The sequence below is a fragment of the Mastacembelus armatus genome, chromosome 6 (genome assembly GCF_900324485.2).
Source record: "Mastacembelus armatus chromosome 6, fMasArm1.2, whole genome shotgun sequence".
Taxonomy (NCBI): Eukaryota; Metazoa; Chordata; class Actinopteri; order Synbranchiformes; family Mastacembelidae; genus Mastacembelus; species Mastacembelus armatus.
In genome coordinates, this window is record NC_046638.1 from 1744330 (window position 1) to 1761932 (window position 17603).

At 45.1% G+C, this 17603-nt stretch overlaps 2 protein-coding genes across 2 annotated transcripts; both read left to right on the forward strand.

Moving 5' to 3' along the window:
• Nucleotides 1–1153: 1153 nt before the first annotated feature.
• hyal4 (hyaluronidase 4) lies at nucleotides 1154–12183 on the forward strand. The gene is made up of 4 exons (XM_026312322.2): nucleotides 1154–1285; nucleotides 5917–6906; nucleotides 7974–8063; nucleotides 9525–12183. The coding sequence occupies exons 2-4, from the start codon at nucleotides 5950–5952 to the stop codon at nucleotides 10023–10025; spliced, it is 1548 nt and encodes a 515-aa protein (XP_026168107.1). The 5' UTR covers nucleotides 1154–1285; nucleotides 5917–5949; the 3' UTR covers nucleotides 10026–12183.
• A 1201-nt stretch (nucleotides 12184–13384) lies between these two features.
• On the forward strand, nucleotides 13385–16548 carry spam1 (sperm adhesion molecule 1). The gene is made up of 4 exons (XM_026312323.1): nucleotides 13385–13521; nucleotides 13871–14795; nucleotides 15530–15619; nucleotides 16150–16548. The coding sequence occupies exons 2-4, from the start codon at nucleotides 13878–13880 to the stop codon at nucleotides 16477–16479; spliced, it is 1338 nt and encodes a 445-aa protein (XP_026168108.1). The 5' UTR covers nucleotides 13385–13521; nucleotides 13871–13877; the 3' UTR covers nucleotides 16480–16548.
• Nucleotides 16549–17603: the final 1055 nt, after the last annotated feature.

Below are 17603 nucleotides of genomic sequence, written 5' to 3' on the forward strand. Positions count from 1 at the left end.
CGTTTACATTGTTTACATTGTTTACACCAGTTTTCAGTCTTCTTCTTCCCTGCTTTTTACTGTTGCTTGGTGTCTTTCCTTCACCTTTAACACCTAGTGGTGTGAAACCACCAACAGGAATATGTTTTCACCCACATGCACGAGAAACAAAAGAAAACAGGGAACCACATGCACAAACTTTGCTCCACAGAGATACCAGTCCTCAAAGTTTACCATGAGGAGGCTGCAAAGGATGCAGGTCATGCTGCCTCCACCATTAGCTCCACAGACCGATCAGTAGTTCTGCTACATAAAAAAAAAAAACACTCTCCAGTCCGTCTAACAACCAGTCCACCCAGGGTCTCTTCAGGCGTGACAGTGATTTAGGAGCAGAGTCAAGAGGCCATGACCTATTGTCCAGGTTAAGTGGATATACGGCACATTATTATCTCAAAGTAGCACACTCATCTGATCTGAACGCGTTCAGTCATGCCTTTCCACAGCAAAGTCAGAAAAATGCCCTTTCAGACAAAAGACCCATGATGCTCCACAAAAGAAAGGCCCAGCTGGTTCAGTGTTTGAGCAGGACTTAAGCCAAAAAGACACAACTGAGTGGAAGGAGGCTGAACTGGAAGTAAATGTGTTTAACTGTGACTGATGCCAGCCTTACTTAGTTACAGTTGAATATATAACTGTTTTACATGATGTTCTAATTCTTCCCCTCTGCACTCATCTGGTCACTGAGTTTACATGCAATTGTATCTGCTCTGACTTTGTTTCTACACACAGTTTGATGCAATGAGACTTAATGAATCGCAGGTACAGATTCCTGAAAATTGCACTTGAACGAATATGGATAGGAATAAACTAAGTGCTGGTCCTGGACTCAGAGTGTTTGTCGTGTCTCCGTCTGTCTTCCTGTCTGGTGCTGATTGAAGTGGATGACTTGAGACTTTTCTTCTTCCACAGAGGATCAGACCTCAGAGGAGCTCAGCAAACTCACATGGATTTAAACTCTCCCTCGCTCCCTCTTTACTGTGTGTCTATGTCTCTCGCCCCCTCCCTCCATCTCTGCTCTCTAATCGCTGTGTTGTGGTGGTGACGCTTTCTCCTCCCCTCTCTGCTCTCCGGGCTGTATATAAGCGTGCATGGCAGGCTTGTGTTTCAGACTGACAGCAGAATGAATGCAGCCTTGTTGGATGTACGGTGCTGAGGGCCACCATGACCCCTGCGGTGACCCCGAAGAAGAGACCTCCACCACTTCACCTCGGACTGCTAATTATTGACCAGCGTGCAGCATCTACAGGTGAGCTGTTAAACAAAACTACCAAGTCTGTAACTTGATTCATCGTTGTCCGGCTTTTCTGCAGCTTTTGTTTTGCTGCACAAAGAGGAAAATAAAGTGTATTTTTAAACCCTGATGGAGGCGGCAACCCTGGGTGTCACAGCATGGCCTGAGCGTCTGTTTTGGTTGATGCAGGAAGGGAGAGGAGGAGGGGGCACCCTCACTCCAGGAATGTTGGCTCACCCTTAACAATAGGCTTGCACAGAAAGTTTTTACTTGAAGTCTCTGGGTGTTTTTGCCCAACAGGCAACAACTCTCTGCTCAGAAGCTGCACATCAGCTGTGACGGAGATGCTAAAGGTCCTGTTTAGGTAGTTTCGGTCCTCCAGTACATCACCTGGCTCATAGTGACTTACAGTAAACAGGAAGATGAAGGTCTTCGAGGAATGTCAGTGAGAGGGTTAAAGTTCATCACAGGCACAGGACCGTGCACGTTGCTCTGTAGTGAAATGGAGATAATGTGAAGGATGTTCTGCCTTCAGGTGTTTCCTTTGAATGATGATAACCTGAAGAACTTAAGATGCACATTGGGCTGATATGATGAAAAGTGATGTTTAGTCTCTGCAGCTGCATCAGTAAAACTCCTGCACCCAAATCAAAAAGTAAACATAAAAACACGTCGTGTGCAACAAAAAATGCATTTACTTGGATTCAGGGGCTTTTCTGTTTCTACGTGATCAATCTCATCAGGATGCACAACTTCTGATCAATAATTACCCACACAACCTGGCGATGCATGACCTTTCATCCATAATGGTGCACATTTTAAATAATACATTGTGTATGTTAAAACTAATAACTATACCTGCCAGTTAAATGAGGCATAATACTACGTTTAATAGTGGAGCAGAAGTAGAAAGTAGCAGAGAATAGAAATACGTGAAGTATGAGTAAATATACTGTACTCGGGTAAAGTGGGGTCACTTCAGGCTTGAACCACATAAACATCTTTCTCCAAACAAACCAACAGGAGGCATTGACGAATGATCGTGATGAAAATGAGGAGATACGTTGGAATAAACACAGATCCACATGTAGTGAAGAGGTGCTCCTGGATGAAAACAGTCATCCGCTCTCTCTTTCATTATTTTCATCCACATTTGTTTTGTCTTCTCTTCCTCTGAGGTCATCCATCTGTTTTCTCCATCTGACAAATCCACCCCAAACCCAAGCTCGCCAATCGTTTTCGTGCCGGCAGGCTGCTTTCTCACCAGGCGCTACGACTCGCTCTGGCTCCGCTCACTGGAAAGATTTCAGCTTTGGTGGTTCCTGTTCTCCAACTTTTGTTTTCAGGCTGTCGTGTGAGGACCATGAATCACGACCACATTCAGTCACCAGGAATATTTGTTTCAACACTTCTCTTTGCTCTGGTTAACGTGGCTCCACCAGCTTCGTGTGTGATTCAGGCAGAGTCCTCATGCACAGTCATGTTACTGAGCGTTCGAAGAGATGAGGGGCATAAACTACAGGGCCCGCTTCAGGATTTACATGGCTCATTTTCCAAATGACCAATTTAGAACGTGTTTATTTAAATAGTTTCCAGTCTCCAATTCTCTGCATGACTGATAAAATAAATACATTCAATACTTTACAACATGTGGCAAGTGTCAACACTGCTGTGGGTTTTCAGGTTGGCTTCCCTCTTTCCAGGCAACTTTTCCATCTCATTTCTTGCAGGAACCTGCAGGTACCTTCTGATGATTTGCAAATATCAGTCTGTTCATTTTTTAGCCGCAAGTGTGAAATATCTGCAGCTTTCCTGGTATTTATTGTGTTCACACAGTCAGAATCAGCCTGAGAGAGTGGAACTGTGACTTGGTGAGGTCCACTTGGCGTTGGAACATATTTAGGTGACAGATGGTGTATCTGAGAATCTGTTATTTTGGCTTCTGGACTTGGATCTCCATGAGGGGTTCAGCTTGATTCTGAAACATCAAACCCAGGACATGCTTCTCCCTCTCCTGGCATCTCTGAATGTGCTCAGTGTTCCCATCTTTCCATCCTCTTAGAAATGTCCCCATCAAACTGTCAGCTTCATTTATTCCTCAGTTCAAAAATGCTTCTTTAGGCACGAAACTCACTTACGTTAAAGGAGCGACTGGTGTGAAATAGGCCTCTCTGAGGCTGCTGAGGTCGTACAGCAGAGCTCTTAGCCAAGCACCAAAGATAGAACCTGGCTTTCCTCCAACCCCCAGTGAACAGAGTTCATGAACTGATGTCTTATCGGCCGTGCGGAGTTGCCAGCATTCCTGTCTTGTTCAGAGACGCTGCTGAGCGGCTGAAGACACTAAACTTCAGACTTGGCTTCAGCAGCGGCTCAAATTCCCCCCCAGCTTTCTCCAGCAGAGACGCTGAAAATTAGATGCTGTCTCTCTTTCTAGTATTTGTTGAATGAGTGGAGCCAGTCCGCAAGAACCACAGACATTAACAAACTCTTCTCCCAAATCAATGCCAGACCAGCCCGTGGCTCCGAGCTCCTCTGGATAAATAGTTCACTTCGACACAAAGCCAAACTTTAAGCATGAACTCCAGTCTGTTTAACCTGAGCCCGTTCTGTCGTGATAAGATCCACCGACTGGAGCACATCGAGGCTCGGTCCAGTTCGGCTGCATCCCACAGCAGCATTTCTGGCCCTATGAAAACCAAACAGGCTCCTTTGATCAGGCCATTGACAGATTGCAGCTCCTTTTAAATCCTCCCATGATGGAATTTACTGTTTGTTCAAGCACTTTAAAAACCTACTGCATGTTTTCCTGATGAGTGATTTCCTGCTTTTAGAGTCAGTTAAACACAAAACGAATCAGCAGTGCAATGAACGGGACAATGGCCTTGTAGTCTGATGAAGATAACAGGACATTTCTGTGTGCAATCAGTTTTTTGTGAGTAAACTATTAATTGATCAATAGAGAGAATGATCAGAAGCTCAAACTGTGACACCAGTGAAATGCATCTGTCCACCCGCATCCCTCTCATGTGGAACAGATGAGCTTTCATCTATAATCAATAATATCTACACTGGACCAGCTGATGGCTTGTGCTTCAAATCATACATGACATGAAGAACCGCAACAGAACAATTTACAAAAACATGCATTTAAAACTCAGAGACAACTGACAAGTAGCTGAAATGTGTCTGGTGCTGACAACTTGGAGGCAGCACATGCTCAGCAACTGAGTCGTGCAGTGACTCAATCAGGGAGATCAGAACGTGCTTAGATGAACTGTCTCTATGAAGGTCACGTGGTTCGTTTTGGAAGACACTGGCAAGCAAAATGCAGATGACAACCTTAAAACACTGCATTAAAGCCGCAAGGAGCAAAACTACGGTACCAGTGTCTTTAAGCTGTGCAGACTGCAGGCACTGTGAAGTTGAACTTTTCCAGATCTTCCAAATGCTTTTTCAAATGATCTGAAACAGTAAATGATGTGAGTCAGAGATGAAAAAGAGTTTAAATAATCAGAAACATTCAGCTCTTTTCTCTGCCAGGCTTCATATGGAAGAGATTTCAGCTCAAACTGAGAGCCAGCTATATATTTACTGCAGCTCACATGAGAGATGATCAGTTCTCATTGTAGCAGCTTCATCACATAATGAAAAAAATCTAAACGCTTTTAGTGCATCTCATAAATCCTACAGCTGAAGACTGTGTTTACATGCTGCTGTCATGCACAACTACCCACCACCAACTTCCATGGCCTGTCATTGTACACAGGTGTGGGCTCCCACTTATTAGCATGAAACTGACCTGCAGATTAATGGTAATGCATGCTAACAAGCTGTGACTCCATGAAGATTTATGTTTTAGGTGAGTTATATGTTAGTTTTATTCCTTAAGCACAGAATTCAGACATCTGATTGTGCTCTGATTGGATCTTTGCTGTTTCAAGCAGCTGAATATGAGACGCAGCAAACAGTGAACTTCAGAGTCGTTTGGCAGGGCAGCCTGTTATTGTGGCCTGAGGCTTCGGCTCTGGTCAGAGAAGGACTTGATGCAGACAGGAAAGCAGGGGTCTGTACAACTGGTCCTCGTTCCAGTCCCTGGGTGTCAACTGACTTCCTCCCTCTGACCTCTGACCCCTGGGTGCTGAAGAAATGAGCCAAGAATAATTTATACCTCTGAGGACGATAATGGTCAGCTCATGAAATCAAAATGTTTGGAAAAAAACGAAATGCTTGATTGATTTCACGCGTCGTTCTTGACCGTGTCACCTGAAACATGCTAATGCAGTTCTTGCAAACTGCAGTCTGAGCGCTGCAGCTAGGGGCGCTATAGCAGGAACCCCTCCTCTTTGGGTTCACTCCCATTCCAAACAACCATGAAGACCTTCTTGTGGACTGAGTTTGATCACCTTCGCCTGAGTTGGGGCAGGTGTTATCTGAGGTTTCTGACCTACGTCCTGATATATCGTCATTACTGATATTAGTCTGTCTGTTACCAAGTCTTCAGAAATATGACTGAAATGTTCCATATGTTAATGGAAATGCTGTTCTGGGGCATTACTGAGCAACTGAAACACGTCTGGAGCTAAAAAAGTTGGAAAACTCTTCAGTAGTTCTATTGTTTTTGTCTTACGTCTCCATCTCTGTCTTAGGATGATAGATAGCTGCTCCTCCTGAACCCCAGCATGCCTGTGGTGTTAGTGGGCGGAGCATCCTCCTCCCAGCACATCGTACCTGTTGCCCTCACCTGCTCCTGGCTGCTGCTGCTCTTCCACGCCGCCTTCAGTCAGAAACCTGCCAAGTTGCCTCTGATCAGCCGGAAGCCCTTCATCGCCGCCTGGAATGCCCCGCTGGACATGTGCACCATCAAGTACAACATCACTACCAACCTGGACCGTCTCTTCCACATCCATGGGAGCCCACGTGCTGATTGGACAGGCCAGAATGTCACCATCTTCTACGCCAACCGGCTGGGCTACTACCCCTATTACACCCCGCAGGGTGCTGAGGTGCATGGTGGCCTGCCCCAGAACTGCAGCCTGGACCTGCACCTGCTCAAGGCCTCCAAGGACATCAACCACTTCATCCCTGCAGAGGACTTCCGTGGCCTGGCAGTCATCGACTGGGAGTTCTGGCGGCCTCAGTGGAGCCGTAACTGGCACAAGAAGGACATCTACCGGCAAAAGTCGAGGGAGTTGACCACCAAGGCGTACATGAACGTGACAGCGGTGCAGGTGGAGGAGCTGGCACGACGGCGGTTTGAGAAAAGTGCCCGAGCATTCATGCAGAGGACTATCCAGCTGGGGACGCGTCTTCGCCCCAATGGCCTCTGGGGTTTCTACCTCTACCCCGACTGCCACAACTACAACCTGCATGAGCAGAACTACACAGGCTTCTGCCCCCTGCTGGAGAGGCTGAGGAACGACGAGCTGCTGTGGCTGTGGAACAGCAGCACAGCGCTCTTTCCCTCCGTGGCCATCAGGAAAAGTCACACCAACAGCATCAGCAACCGTCACTTCTCCCAGCACAGGATCCGAGAGTCGCTCCGTGTCGCCTCGCTCACCTCGAAGGAGTATGACCTCCCCACCTACGTGTACCTGAGGCTGGGATACCGAGACGAGGCCCTGTCCTTCCTCACAACAGTAAGAACGAAGCAGCGTGGTTGTTTTTTAGGTGGAGATGCTTTAGCTGAAGCTAGTGCTCCATGACAACAGATGGATGAATCTGCTAATAAATGATGTTAACTAAACTAAAATTATGACTTTAGAGACTAAGGATTTATTTATTTATTTTTATCAGTTAATTAAAACAAACAATAACTCTTCTATTAACCTGGATTATAACATGGATGTTTTTTATGTACATGAAGTATAAAAAACATCGTCAACACTGCAAATTAATGCCAGACAGAAGCTTTTTATCTGTATTATCTGTTACAGTAAGTGTTTTAATGAAATTTAAACATAGTGGTCCATGCTGCTGCAACAACAACAACATCCTTTATGTCTTTACTGTTTGTTCTGTCTTTTAAAATAGGAAATGACATTTATTAATTAATAAAGCAGAACGCCCAAACTCTTCCCAATATTATATATAGTAGATTTAAACCTGAGCATGGTGTAAAAGCTAAAAACACAAATACCTCACATAAAATGTACTTTCCTTCCTGACACTGGCTGTTTGAATTTATTCATTACTGCCATCTACTGGAGATCCACAGCTCAGTCACCAAATACCAGTAGTGCAAAGTATCTAAATAAAAATACTTCAGTACTGTAGTTAAGTCCAATTTTGAAGTATCTGTACTTTACTTGAGTATTTTCATGTTGTGCTTTCAGAAGCTAGCCAGCAGTTCTACCTTTACTGAAGTAAAGCACCTGAGTACTTCTTCCACCCCTGCAGTTTACATTGTACAACCTAAACTCCATCAGTAGAACCTCCCACCCGTTTACCAGGGGAACATTTTTCCAAAACAGCCTCACTTTGTCTTCAATCAGCTTTAAAATGTCTGTGTTGACGTTTCAGTCACTCAGGTAGTAAAAAGACAATATCAGCAGAATCAGCAGCACCATCTTGTGGTCATGTCATATTATGTCATATATAAGTAGTTTTATCTGCAGACGCTTTGAATCTTCACTGAGGGGGGGTGTTGTAATGTGTCAGATTTGTGTTTGATATTTAATGTGTGTTGCATGTGTGTTGCCTGCAGAAAGACCTGGTCCACACCATCGGGGAGAGCGCTGCCCTGGGAGCTGCGGGGTTCGTCATCTGGGGCGACCTGAACCTGACCTCATCCAGGGTCCGTGTCTTTGGGCTCTAATCAGGCAGAAAACAATTCACCCTCTTTCACTTCCTGCAAAACTCAACTTGAATCAGTTGAAAAAGTTGTTGTGGACTCCAGACAGACCAGTGCTGTAAACAGTCAGACAAAAGAAAGTTGACAACATGTGGTCAACATTTTGAAAAGTATAATGCATGTGTTTTTACCGCCTGCTGGGATCCTGTTTGCAGGGAGCCAGCACATCTAAAGAGCATTTGAGCAGCTGCCTTTCTAAAAATTTGCAATTCCATTTGGCATCTCAGTCAGGCGCCAAGCTCGATGTCAACCCTCGTCTTTGATAATGGGTCTGTTAATGTCACTCACTGGGGTTTCAGTTAAATTGCTGCCACTTTGGCAACAAGTTGAGAGACCCAGCTCTGAGACAACGTCACATGATGCTCAGCTGTTTATGAAGAGCTGCCTACGTCCACAACAGCAATGAGTCTAAGGTCAATATTCTCCAACTGCTGAGAAAAATATCAGACTCTGTAGCTGCTAAATGTTCCACTTTCGTCATCTTTAAATGACTGGACGTGTGTCTGCAGTTTGCTGCTGAGCAGGGAGTGGACAGTCCAATCCAATATAGTCCAGTCCAATCAAATCAGCACTTTAGGTAGAACTCCAAGTTGAGCCAAAGCGTTTTACACAATGAAAACTAGCCAAAGTAAAAAAAAGGTTAGATTAAAATACAGTTGAACAGACGAGAAGTTTTTAGTTAATGTAGGTAAATTACTGGAAGAAGATCAGACGGCAATGAGACTTGGAGCAGGGGCTGCAAAAACACAATCACCCAGTGATCTAGACTGAGAATCATAAAGGTCTGAGGGAAATAAACAGGTCGGCTGTTCAACTGAGAACTTTCTGAAGAGCTAAAAGGAAAGTGAATATTTGACTTACATTCATCTGGCGACACAAACACACAGATAATCATGTTTGTCCGTCCATCCATTTTCTATACCCGCTTACTCCTTAACCAGAGTCCCAGGGATCAGCTGGAGCCTATCCCAGCTCTCTCTGGGTGAAAGGCAGGGGTCCACCCTGGACAGGTCACCAGTCCATCACAGGGCCACATAGAGACCAACAACCTCACACACTCACACTCACTCCTATGGGCAATTTAGAGTCACCAATCAACCTGACATACATGTTTTTGGACTGTGGGAGGAAACCAGAGTACCTGGAGAAAACCCACACAAGCACAGGGAGAACATGCAGACTCCACACAGAAAGGCCCCTGATGGGTTTCAAACCAGGAACCTTCTTACTGTGAAGCAACAGTGTTATCCACTAACCCACCGTGCTGCCCTTGTGCTTTTGTCATTTGGCAAAATAATATTTGTATCAATAAACTGAGTCCTCATTTTTTGTTAGACCACACTCTGTATCACACGAACCACCGAGGTCCATCACATCATGACTGTTTGTGTTTGGTCTCCACAGCACAACTGCACCAAGGTGAAGTCCTTCCTCAGCCACCGCCTGGGTCAGTACATCATCAACGTGACTCGAGCCGCGGAGGTGTGCAGCGACTTCCTGTGCCAAGGAAATGGCCGCTGCATCCGCCGGGACCCCCGCGTCCGCCATTACCTGCACCTGAGTTCCGACACCTACCACATCCGGCCTTCTGGCGACGGAGACTTCGCCGTCACCGGGTGGCACTCGCAGCACGAGCTGCAGCTGCTGACTGAGAGGTTCCGCTGTCACTGCTACGAAGGCCACGAGGGCAGCAGCTGTGACAGCATCAACAAAGTGAAGGAGGACGACGTGTCGTGGAGGGAAGAGGAAGAGGAGGAGCAGGAGAGGAAGAGGACGGAGTGGGAGGATGAGCAGGGTGAACGGTGGGAGGAAGGGAAGAGTGTGGCTCCACTAACGGGCTGCAGCCTCCACATGATGTTGTTGATGCTCCTGTTGACCTTATCATTAGTAAAGACGGTGGTATGACGCTGTCTGACAACCCAGCTGTGCACAGATGTTACTTTGCAATGCACAAGAGTCATGTGTCTGAGCTTAGACAGAGACCTACTTGAACCCATGATGTTGCTGTTACACACCAGCAAACTGCAGACACCGATTATTTTACTATCAGTGTTGATAGTCTGGCCCCAGATTGTTGAACCACTGCCCATGGTGCGGTTTGGTCAGTGGTTCATACAAATCTGGTGTTTTCCTGTTAACGTCTCCAGCTGATATATCTGATTGTTATGACAAAGGAAAATGAAGGTCAAAAACTAAACGGCAAATTTAGTTTCCTGTTTAACTGAAATGTAAAACTACAGCAAATTATCTTCAGTTCCCAGAGTCCAATGAAGGTGTTCAAACTGATCATTTACTGCGGCCCACAGTCCAACAAGACTAAAGAGTCCAAACTAAACCAGCCCTTGGTATGCTAACATGCTAACAGTGACAATGCTAACTCAGATGCTAGCAGAGGGTTAGGGTTTATATTAGCATGCTCACCATCTATGCTAACATTTGCTAATTAGAACAAAATGGAAAAAGCCGAAGCTAAATTCTGTTGTTAGTTAGTTGGAATTCTGAGCCGATGAAAAGGTCAGAGGTCCGTCAAAGTTTTTACAGTTAATCCCAAAGAGGGCTTGGATATGTGGACCAGCTTTCATGGCAACCAGTCCAATGGGTCCTGAGCCGTTTCACTCATAAGTCTGATTAATGGTGACCCAGAAGAATGTCACAGAGTCATTCAGGGACTTTGAAAGTCCTGACAGCTTTTGAGATGTTATGGTCCACATCAGGGAACTGACCACCCGACAGACCAACCAGGCTGAAAACCCAAAGAGACTCAGTTTGTGATGTGATGTATGGAAACCAAATGTTTTTTTCCCCCATTCACTTTGATTTAGCCTGATCATGGGAGCTGCTGCGTGGAAGAGAGACTTTCCTCCGACAGCTGCTGGTTGTAAAATAACCACTGTGGGTTGTGGTGGCACGTTACATGACGCATCAAACAGATCGATCACTGACGGCTGGACATCGATCTGCACTGCCTGCTCAGCCAACAGCTGCTTTCTTTCTTTTAATGTTAACAAGTAAATGTTTGACCCTGAGTCACCTGCAGCAAAGAGAAAGTCTGACACTGCAGAGCTGAGGGTCAGGGGTCATGTTTTTTTACTTTAAAAACCTTCAGAGTTGAGTAGAGTCACAGCAAAACGTGGCTCAGAGCAGAACGATCTAGTTTGTTTTGTGCAGGGACAACAAGCTGAGTGTTGTAATGGAAACCGAATGGTGCTACACTGCCACACAGCCACATGCAGGAGTATAATCCACTTGGTTTGTGGTATTTTTGAAAATCTCCTTAAACAATTGTTCATAGCTCATTTCTGATGGTGTGAAACATGATGCGTTTCTTAATAATAAGCTGTTACTTCACTTGAAAGTAGAGAAAAGTTGTGTTTTATTGTACTGTTGCTTATATTTTACCCATAAAATACTAATTATCAGGAGAGGCCACATATTTGAGCCTGTTAGGATGTAGCCTGTACATGTTTCTATCAAAATATTATGCATCTCTAGCTTTTCTTTCATTTGTGTTGGGGCTGATAAAGTACAGAGGATCAGCTCCGTGTTGCAGCGATTAAATATACACAGACGTTGATGCTATTAAGTTTTTCTCTGGACGGAAACAAAATAAGAGATTGGGTTTAGTGGCTGACGACCAGCCGATGTTCGGTACTGTAGCTATGACCAAACACTGAACAGGATGGAAAATACGGCACATAGTGTATCTGAACACATGACGCAGGGGTTCTCCGTGGTTCTACAGTTCTTCATCTCCTTCTTGTTTAAACCAAAGCTGAAACGCTGAGGCGTTCTCTCATCTCCTGCAGAAATATGACACGTTCGAGGTCTGTGAGACTCATTATTTGATGTGGGAGAGGGACTCAAGACAGTCTTTTTAAACCTGGACAGATCTGAGTCCAGAAACACTGGTCTACCACAGTTTGTGGAAAACGCTCTCTAACACTGAGCCCGTACTTTCATCTCAAACCAGCTTTCAGGGGAGTTCCTGGTCTCATCATGACGCAGAACCTGTTTTATTGTAAACAAAATATGCAATGAGGACTATGCAACACATGAAGTATGTTACCTGAATGTAAATGCACTGCAAGTAAAGATCTTTCTTCAGCACATCTGTTCTCTTGTGTTATATGTGTGTGTGTGTGCAGTGGAACTGAAGCCATGTTAAAACATGAGAGTGAGGGTCAGCAGAATCGCCCTCAGACAGACCTGTACGTCACTGCAGTCTTCTCAGGTCCACAGCTGGAAACTCAAGTAATGTAGCGGCCGATTCTGTCCAAGGTCTGAGGACTGGAAAGAGGAAGAACAGGACAGGAAGACTTAAGAGTCTCTGTGTGCACAGAACAGTGACTCATGAAAAATATCACACAGAGCTGAGACCAACTTATCTGATGGGAACTAAATGGCGACTGCAGATCTGCTCTGCTACAGTCACTCACACAAAATTAGCTCCTAAACTCTGAAAACTGCACAGATCATCCACCATCAATCATAAATAAACAATCATTTCATTTCAATTGAATCATTGAATATGTGACACACTTGGACAAATTAAAAGTGATTTTTTTAAAAGAGAAATCTGAGAAATTCTCACATTTAGAGGCTGGAACCATCTGATCTTTGGCACTTTGGCTTGAAAAACACGCATCATTTTATGATTTATACAAAACAGTGGAGAGAGATATCAGGTGTTACTGGGAAGAGATGGGCCGACTGGGCGTCGCTACTGGCCAAATAAACTAAACCACACTAAAGAAAGAACACACTGGATATATCAACTATTCACAGGACCAACATATTTAACATAGAAATTTATTCAATTATTAAACAATTTGAAAAGACAAGAGCAAAAATTAATGAAAGAAAAACCTGAAAGCCAGTTACACAAACTAAAGTTACAACATGCAAAAAGGAAAGTCAGTGTTCTGTGGTAAGAAAATGCAAATTAATTTACTTCCCACAATATGAACACAGCAAAAAGAAGCAGAACATGTTTAACTAAGCAAAGAAGTATTTCAAAGTGAAACGCAGCTTCCACTAACCTGAAACTACAGATTATTTAATCTGCTTTTTTATTTTTACTGTCGGTTTTTATTGTTTACTTTACTTTTCCTCGTTTACTTTTAGCAGCAAATGAATCTGCTTATAAAAACCAAACATACACAGAATAACAAGCAAAATGCTGCTTTATCTCTAACATTTGTCCATGTCTTTCTTTCTATTACATGCAGAGTGAGAAAAGTGCAATTTAACTTGAAGAGCTGATCATAATTGAGTTTTTCTTCATGAGATAACGATCGATGAGACTGAGGAAACTGTTTCCTCCGACACATGAAGCTGCAAAAAACTGAGATGCAGAGCAAACAGCAAACAGTCTGTCACAGGTCACAGACGCCAGCAGCAGGTAGGAACTGATGCTGTTATACAAATATGAAGATACTGCAGAAATATTCTTATTATTACTTCAGATCTCATTTATCTGGGAATGTCAGGGAGGTTATTGGATAAATTTACACAAGGTGGGATCAACGTGTGAACATCTGGGCAATTTGTTTTCAGAGTTTCTTCTCCAAAAACAAACTCTGGTCCTGTGTAGACCAGCTGTTAGAGGGTTCTGATGTTCACCTTTGGGGTTCTACCTTCTGTCCATGTGTTTTCTCACATGGTGGTCGAGGCTTTTTGTTGTGCGGACAGTTTGACAAGTTTCTGTCCTGTGTGCAGACGTCCGCTGATTTGGTTATTTATTTGTCCAGACCCACCATGATGGTCTCATCCTTCCTGTCCTGCATCACGCTCTGTGTCATGGGCTCTATCATCACCGCCCTCGCCCTGCCACCTACTGAGTCTCCGCTGATCCACGGCCACCCCTTCGTGGCCATATGGAACATCCCCTCAGAAGTATGTCAGAGGCTCCACGTCCCCCTGGATACCGCGGCCTTCAAGGCAGTGACCACCCCCAAAGCTGTGCCTGGTCAGTTCCTCACCATCTTCTACGAGGACCGTCTCGGCCTATACCCTAAAATCGACACCGTCAAACACAAGTACTTAAGAGGTGGAATCCCCCAAAATGGCAACCTGCCCGAGCACCTGGCCAAGGCGCAAAGACAGATTGATTACTACATCCCCGAGGACTCCACTCCTGGGCTAGCTGTCATCGACTGGGAGTCTTGGCGCCCCGTGTGGGACCAGAACTGGGGATCGAAACGTATTTATCAGAACCTGTCCAAGGCTCAAGCCCTGGAAATCGCCCCGTTTTTATCATCAAAAGCGATTTCCAAACTGGCGAAGAGTCAGTTCCAGCGTGCCAGCCGGAGCTTCATGGAGAAGACCATCAGCCTCGGCACCAGTGAGCGTCCGAGGCAGCGATGGGGCTTCTACCTGTTTCCCGACTGCTTCAACTATGACTGGGACACGCCTGTCTACACAGGGAAGTGCCCTAAGAAGACCCAGAAGCAGAACAATCAGATGCTGTGGCTGTGGGAGAAAAGCACCGCTCTGTTCCCCTCCGTCTACCTCCACCTCAATCTGAAGAACTCCCCCCGTGCCACGCTTTTTGTCAGGAACCGTGTCCTGGAAGCACTGAGGGTGGCGGCCCTGCCAAAACGTCCGTACACCGTGCCAGTCTACGTCTACTCCATGCCACGGTACCGAGAACAAAGCAAGTATTTCCAGACCCAGGTGAGTCGTGTACTAACCTTAACTTTGGTGATGCAGTTGGCAGCAGGGACCGTGTGAAGGTTCCTCCATTTTCAGGCTTGTAGTTTCAGCTCTGCCCTCAGGAGCTCTGTTGTCTGAAAATCAAACCAAAGTAACGTATGAACACGACACCAGAGCAGTTTGAATGTGCCGAGGTCCAGACCAGTGTCCCCCCTCAGGCCTGAACTGTGACAGGCAGTGAGGGCTCCATACTATTCTGTTACATCTTCATGGATTTAGTGGGAACGTCCCTCAAAGTCAGTGAGTGGGGGCTCTGGGATTGGGCCTGAGAGGATCTCTGATGTGGGCGATAATCCAGAGGTCTGAGGTTTCCTGAAGTTATTTTTTGGCCAATCTGGGACACAATAAAATATTTGAGAATAAAAAAACGAACCCGCAGGTTGATTATCGTCTGTAGGACCATGATTGTGCTTTTGTATCTTCAAACACGTCTAATGATCACGTCTGTTTTCACGTAATGAAAAGGAACAAGCTGTAATCGATGAAAGAATGAGAGTTTTCACTGATACAGAAGAACAGTGGAGCTGATTCCATGTCATACATGTAAATATGACATGACTTGTTATATAACCTCCTCTCATTCTACATTACATGATCAATTCATTTGTCTTTTTCAAGACACGTCTCTAATTGTAGAACTGAACTGATTACTGGTTGTTAGTTCAGTCTCCTGTGTGTGTTTTGTCCTCGTCCAGGCGGACCTGGTGAGCACCGTAGGAGAGTCTGCAGCTCTGGGAGCTTCTGGGGTCGTAATGTGGGGAGGATACAAAGACTACACCAGTGAGGTAACCAGTGACTTACTGGCTGAACTGGCCTGTTCCCAGTGTTTAATTCTCTTGTAATATCCAGAGTAAACATCAATATTCAGGTTAGAAAAGTGGCTACTGTCAGTTCCTGTCTGAGCTGAAACACAGAGATAAAACCTGTGAAGACGTTAAAACACTGAAAACTGAAAACACCGAAACTTCCTCTTTTAGGGTGAGCTAACAGCAGTGACACAGGAGTTTATCTCTGCTGACAGATGTGTGGAGGAGCTGTGGTTACCTTTATTATTAGGTGTTAGCGGTGCAGGCCTGTTACCGTCCAGCTAAGACATATGGTGGCTTTAGTTTTGTTTATTTAATAGGAAACAATATTGACGATTATAATTATTTAAATTTCTGGTCCTGTTTTGTGATTTGATCTTTACAGCTGAGCATTAAAATGAGACACTAAAATCTTCCCTCCTTTCAAACTTAACTTCACTCATAACTGACCTTTACTTTTCATCCCATCATACCTGGGTCTCACCTGTAAGCCCCGCCTCTCTCCGCAGAATGCCTGCCAGTCTCTGTCCCAGTACCTGAAGTCCACCTTGAACCCGTACATCGCCAACGTGACGGCGGCCGCCATGCTCTGCAGCGAGGTCCTGTGCCAGGGGAAAGGCCGCTGCGTCAGGAAGGACTTTAACTCCGCCCACTACCTACACCTGAACCCCGCCCACTTCACCATCCTGCGGGCCGACAGGAAGTACGTGGCGGTCGGTCTTCCCTCCTCCGCCGACCTGGAGGCCTGGGATGAAAACTTCACCTGTCAGTGTTACGCCGGGTGGAGCTGCTCCCCCAAACTGGTGCGTCCAACCACGATCAGACGCATCTTGGTCTAATCTGTGAAGAAATAAAGGTTTTCAGCTCGGTGTTGACGTCATTAATGCAAATAAAAGTGATAGCATTGATGCTGTGTGTGGTCAGAGGTCAGAGGTCAAAGAGGCTTCAAATTAGAACAGATCATCTTAGACAAATGCTGTGAAGAAATAAAGGTTTTCAGCTCGGTGTTGACGTCATTAATGCAAATAAAAGTGTGGCTGTGTGTTGCCAGAGGTCAGAGGTCAAAGAGGCTTAAACTTAGAACAGATCATGTTAGAAAAATGAAATGCAGCAGTATAAACAAAAACAAGGTTTAAATCCGTTTTAAATCAGTTTTTAACTGTGACCCCGGAGCCACTTTGTCCTTTAAACACGGAGACCTTAGTTATTCCAACCCTAACCCCAAATTCACCTGGTCAGATTACAACAGAAGTGACGATAATTTAGTGCGTTAAAGGTGAACCAGAGCAGACCAGGTGCTGGTGCAGGGTTAGATCCTTAATCTGCTGCAACGGACCATGTGGTCCTGCAGGGGGAGACAGAGACCAGTTCCCCCTCAGCCTCTGTCTAACAATCAACACACAAAGTGAAAGTGATCACACAGTCAGGAATAGGCACCATAGGAGGAAGACCATAATGTTACACCCACTAAAGCAGCTGGTAGAAGTTTCCCCTGTAATTTGGTTCTAAAGGCCCAGATCAGGCTGCACTGCATCAGTCAGATCGTTCTGGGACAAACACCTTTGTTTTCTGTCCCTGAGGGATGTGACTTAAGAGACAAAACACAAAGAGCTGGACTGAATCATCTGGGGTTTGTTCCTGGTTTGTCCACATCTTCAGGTGAGGATGGAGATTTTAAGAAAAGATCTGATATTTTTCTTTTATCAATATTCATGTTCACACCAGTTCCCATTGGTCCTAGACCTTCACAGGTAAAACAGTCAGGACAAGTGGGTTTGGGTCTCTGGGTTCAGTCTCAGCAGCTGCTCATCCTTCATGCAAACACAGACCGGTGGATGTTTTTGCCCTGAGTTCAGTCTGTCAGGCGTCACTCCCTCTATTCCTCACACTAATCTCACTTTTAGAACCCAAACAAAAAAAAATGTTTCTGCGTCAAACTGAAGATGAAAAACAAGAAAAGCTT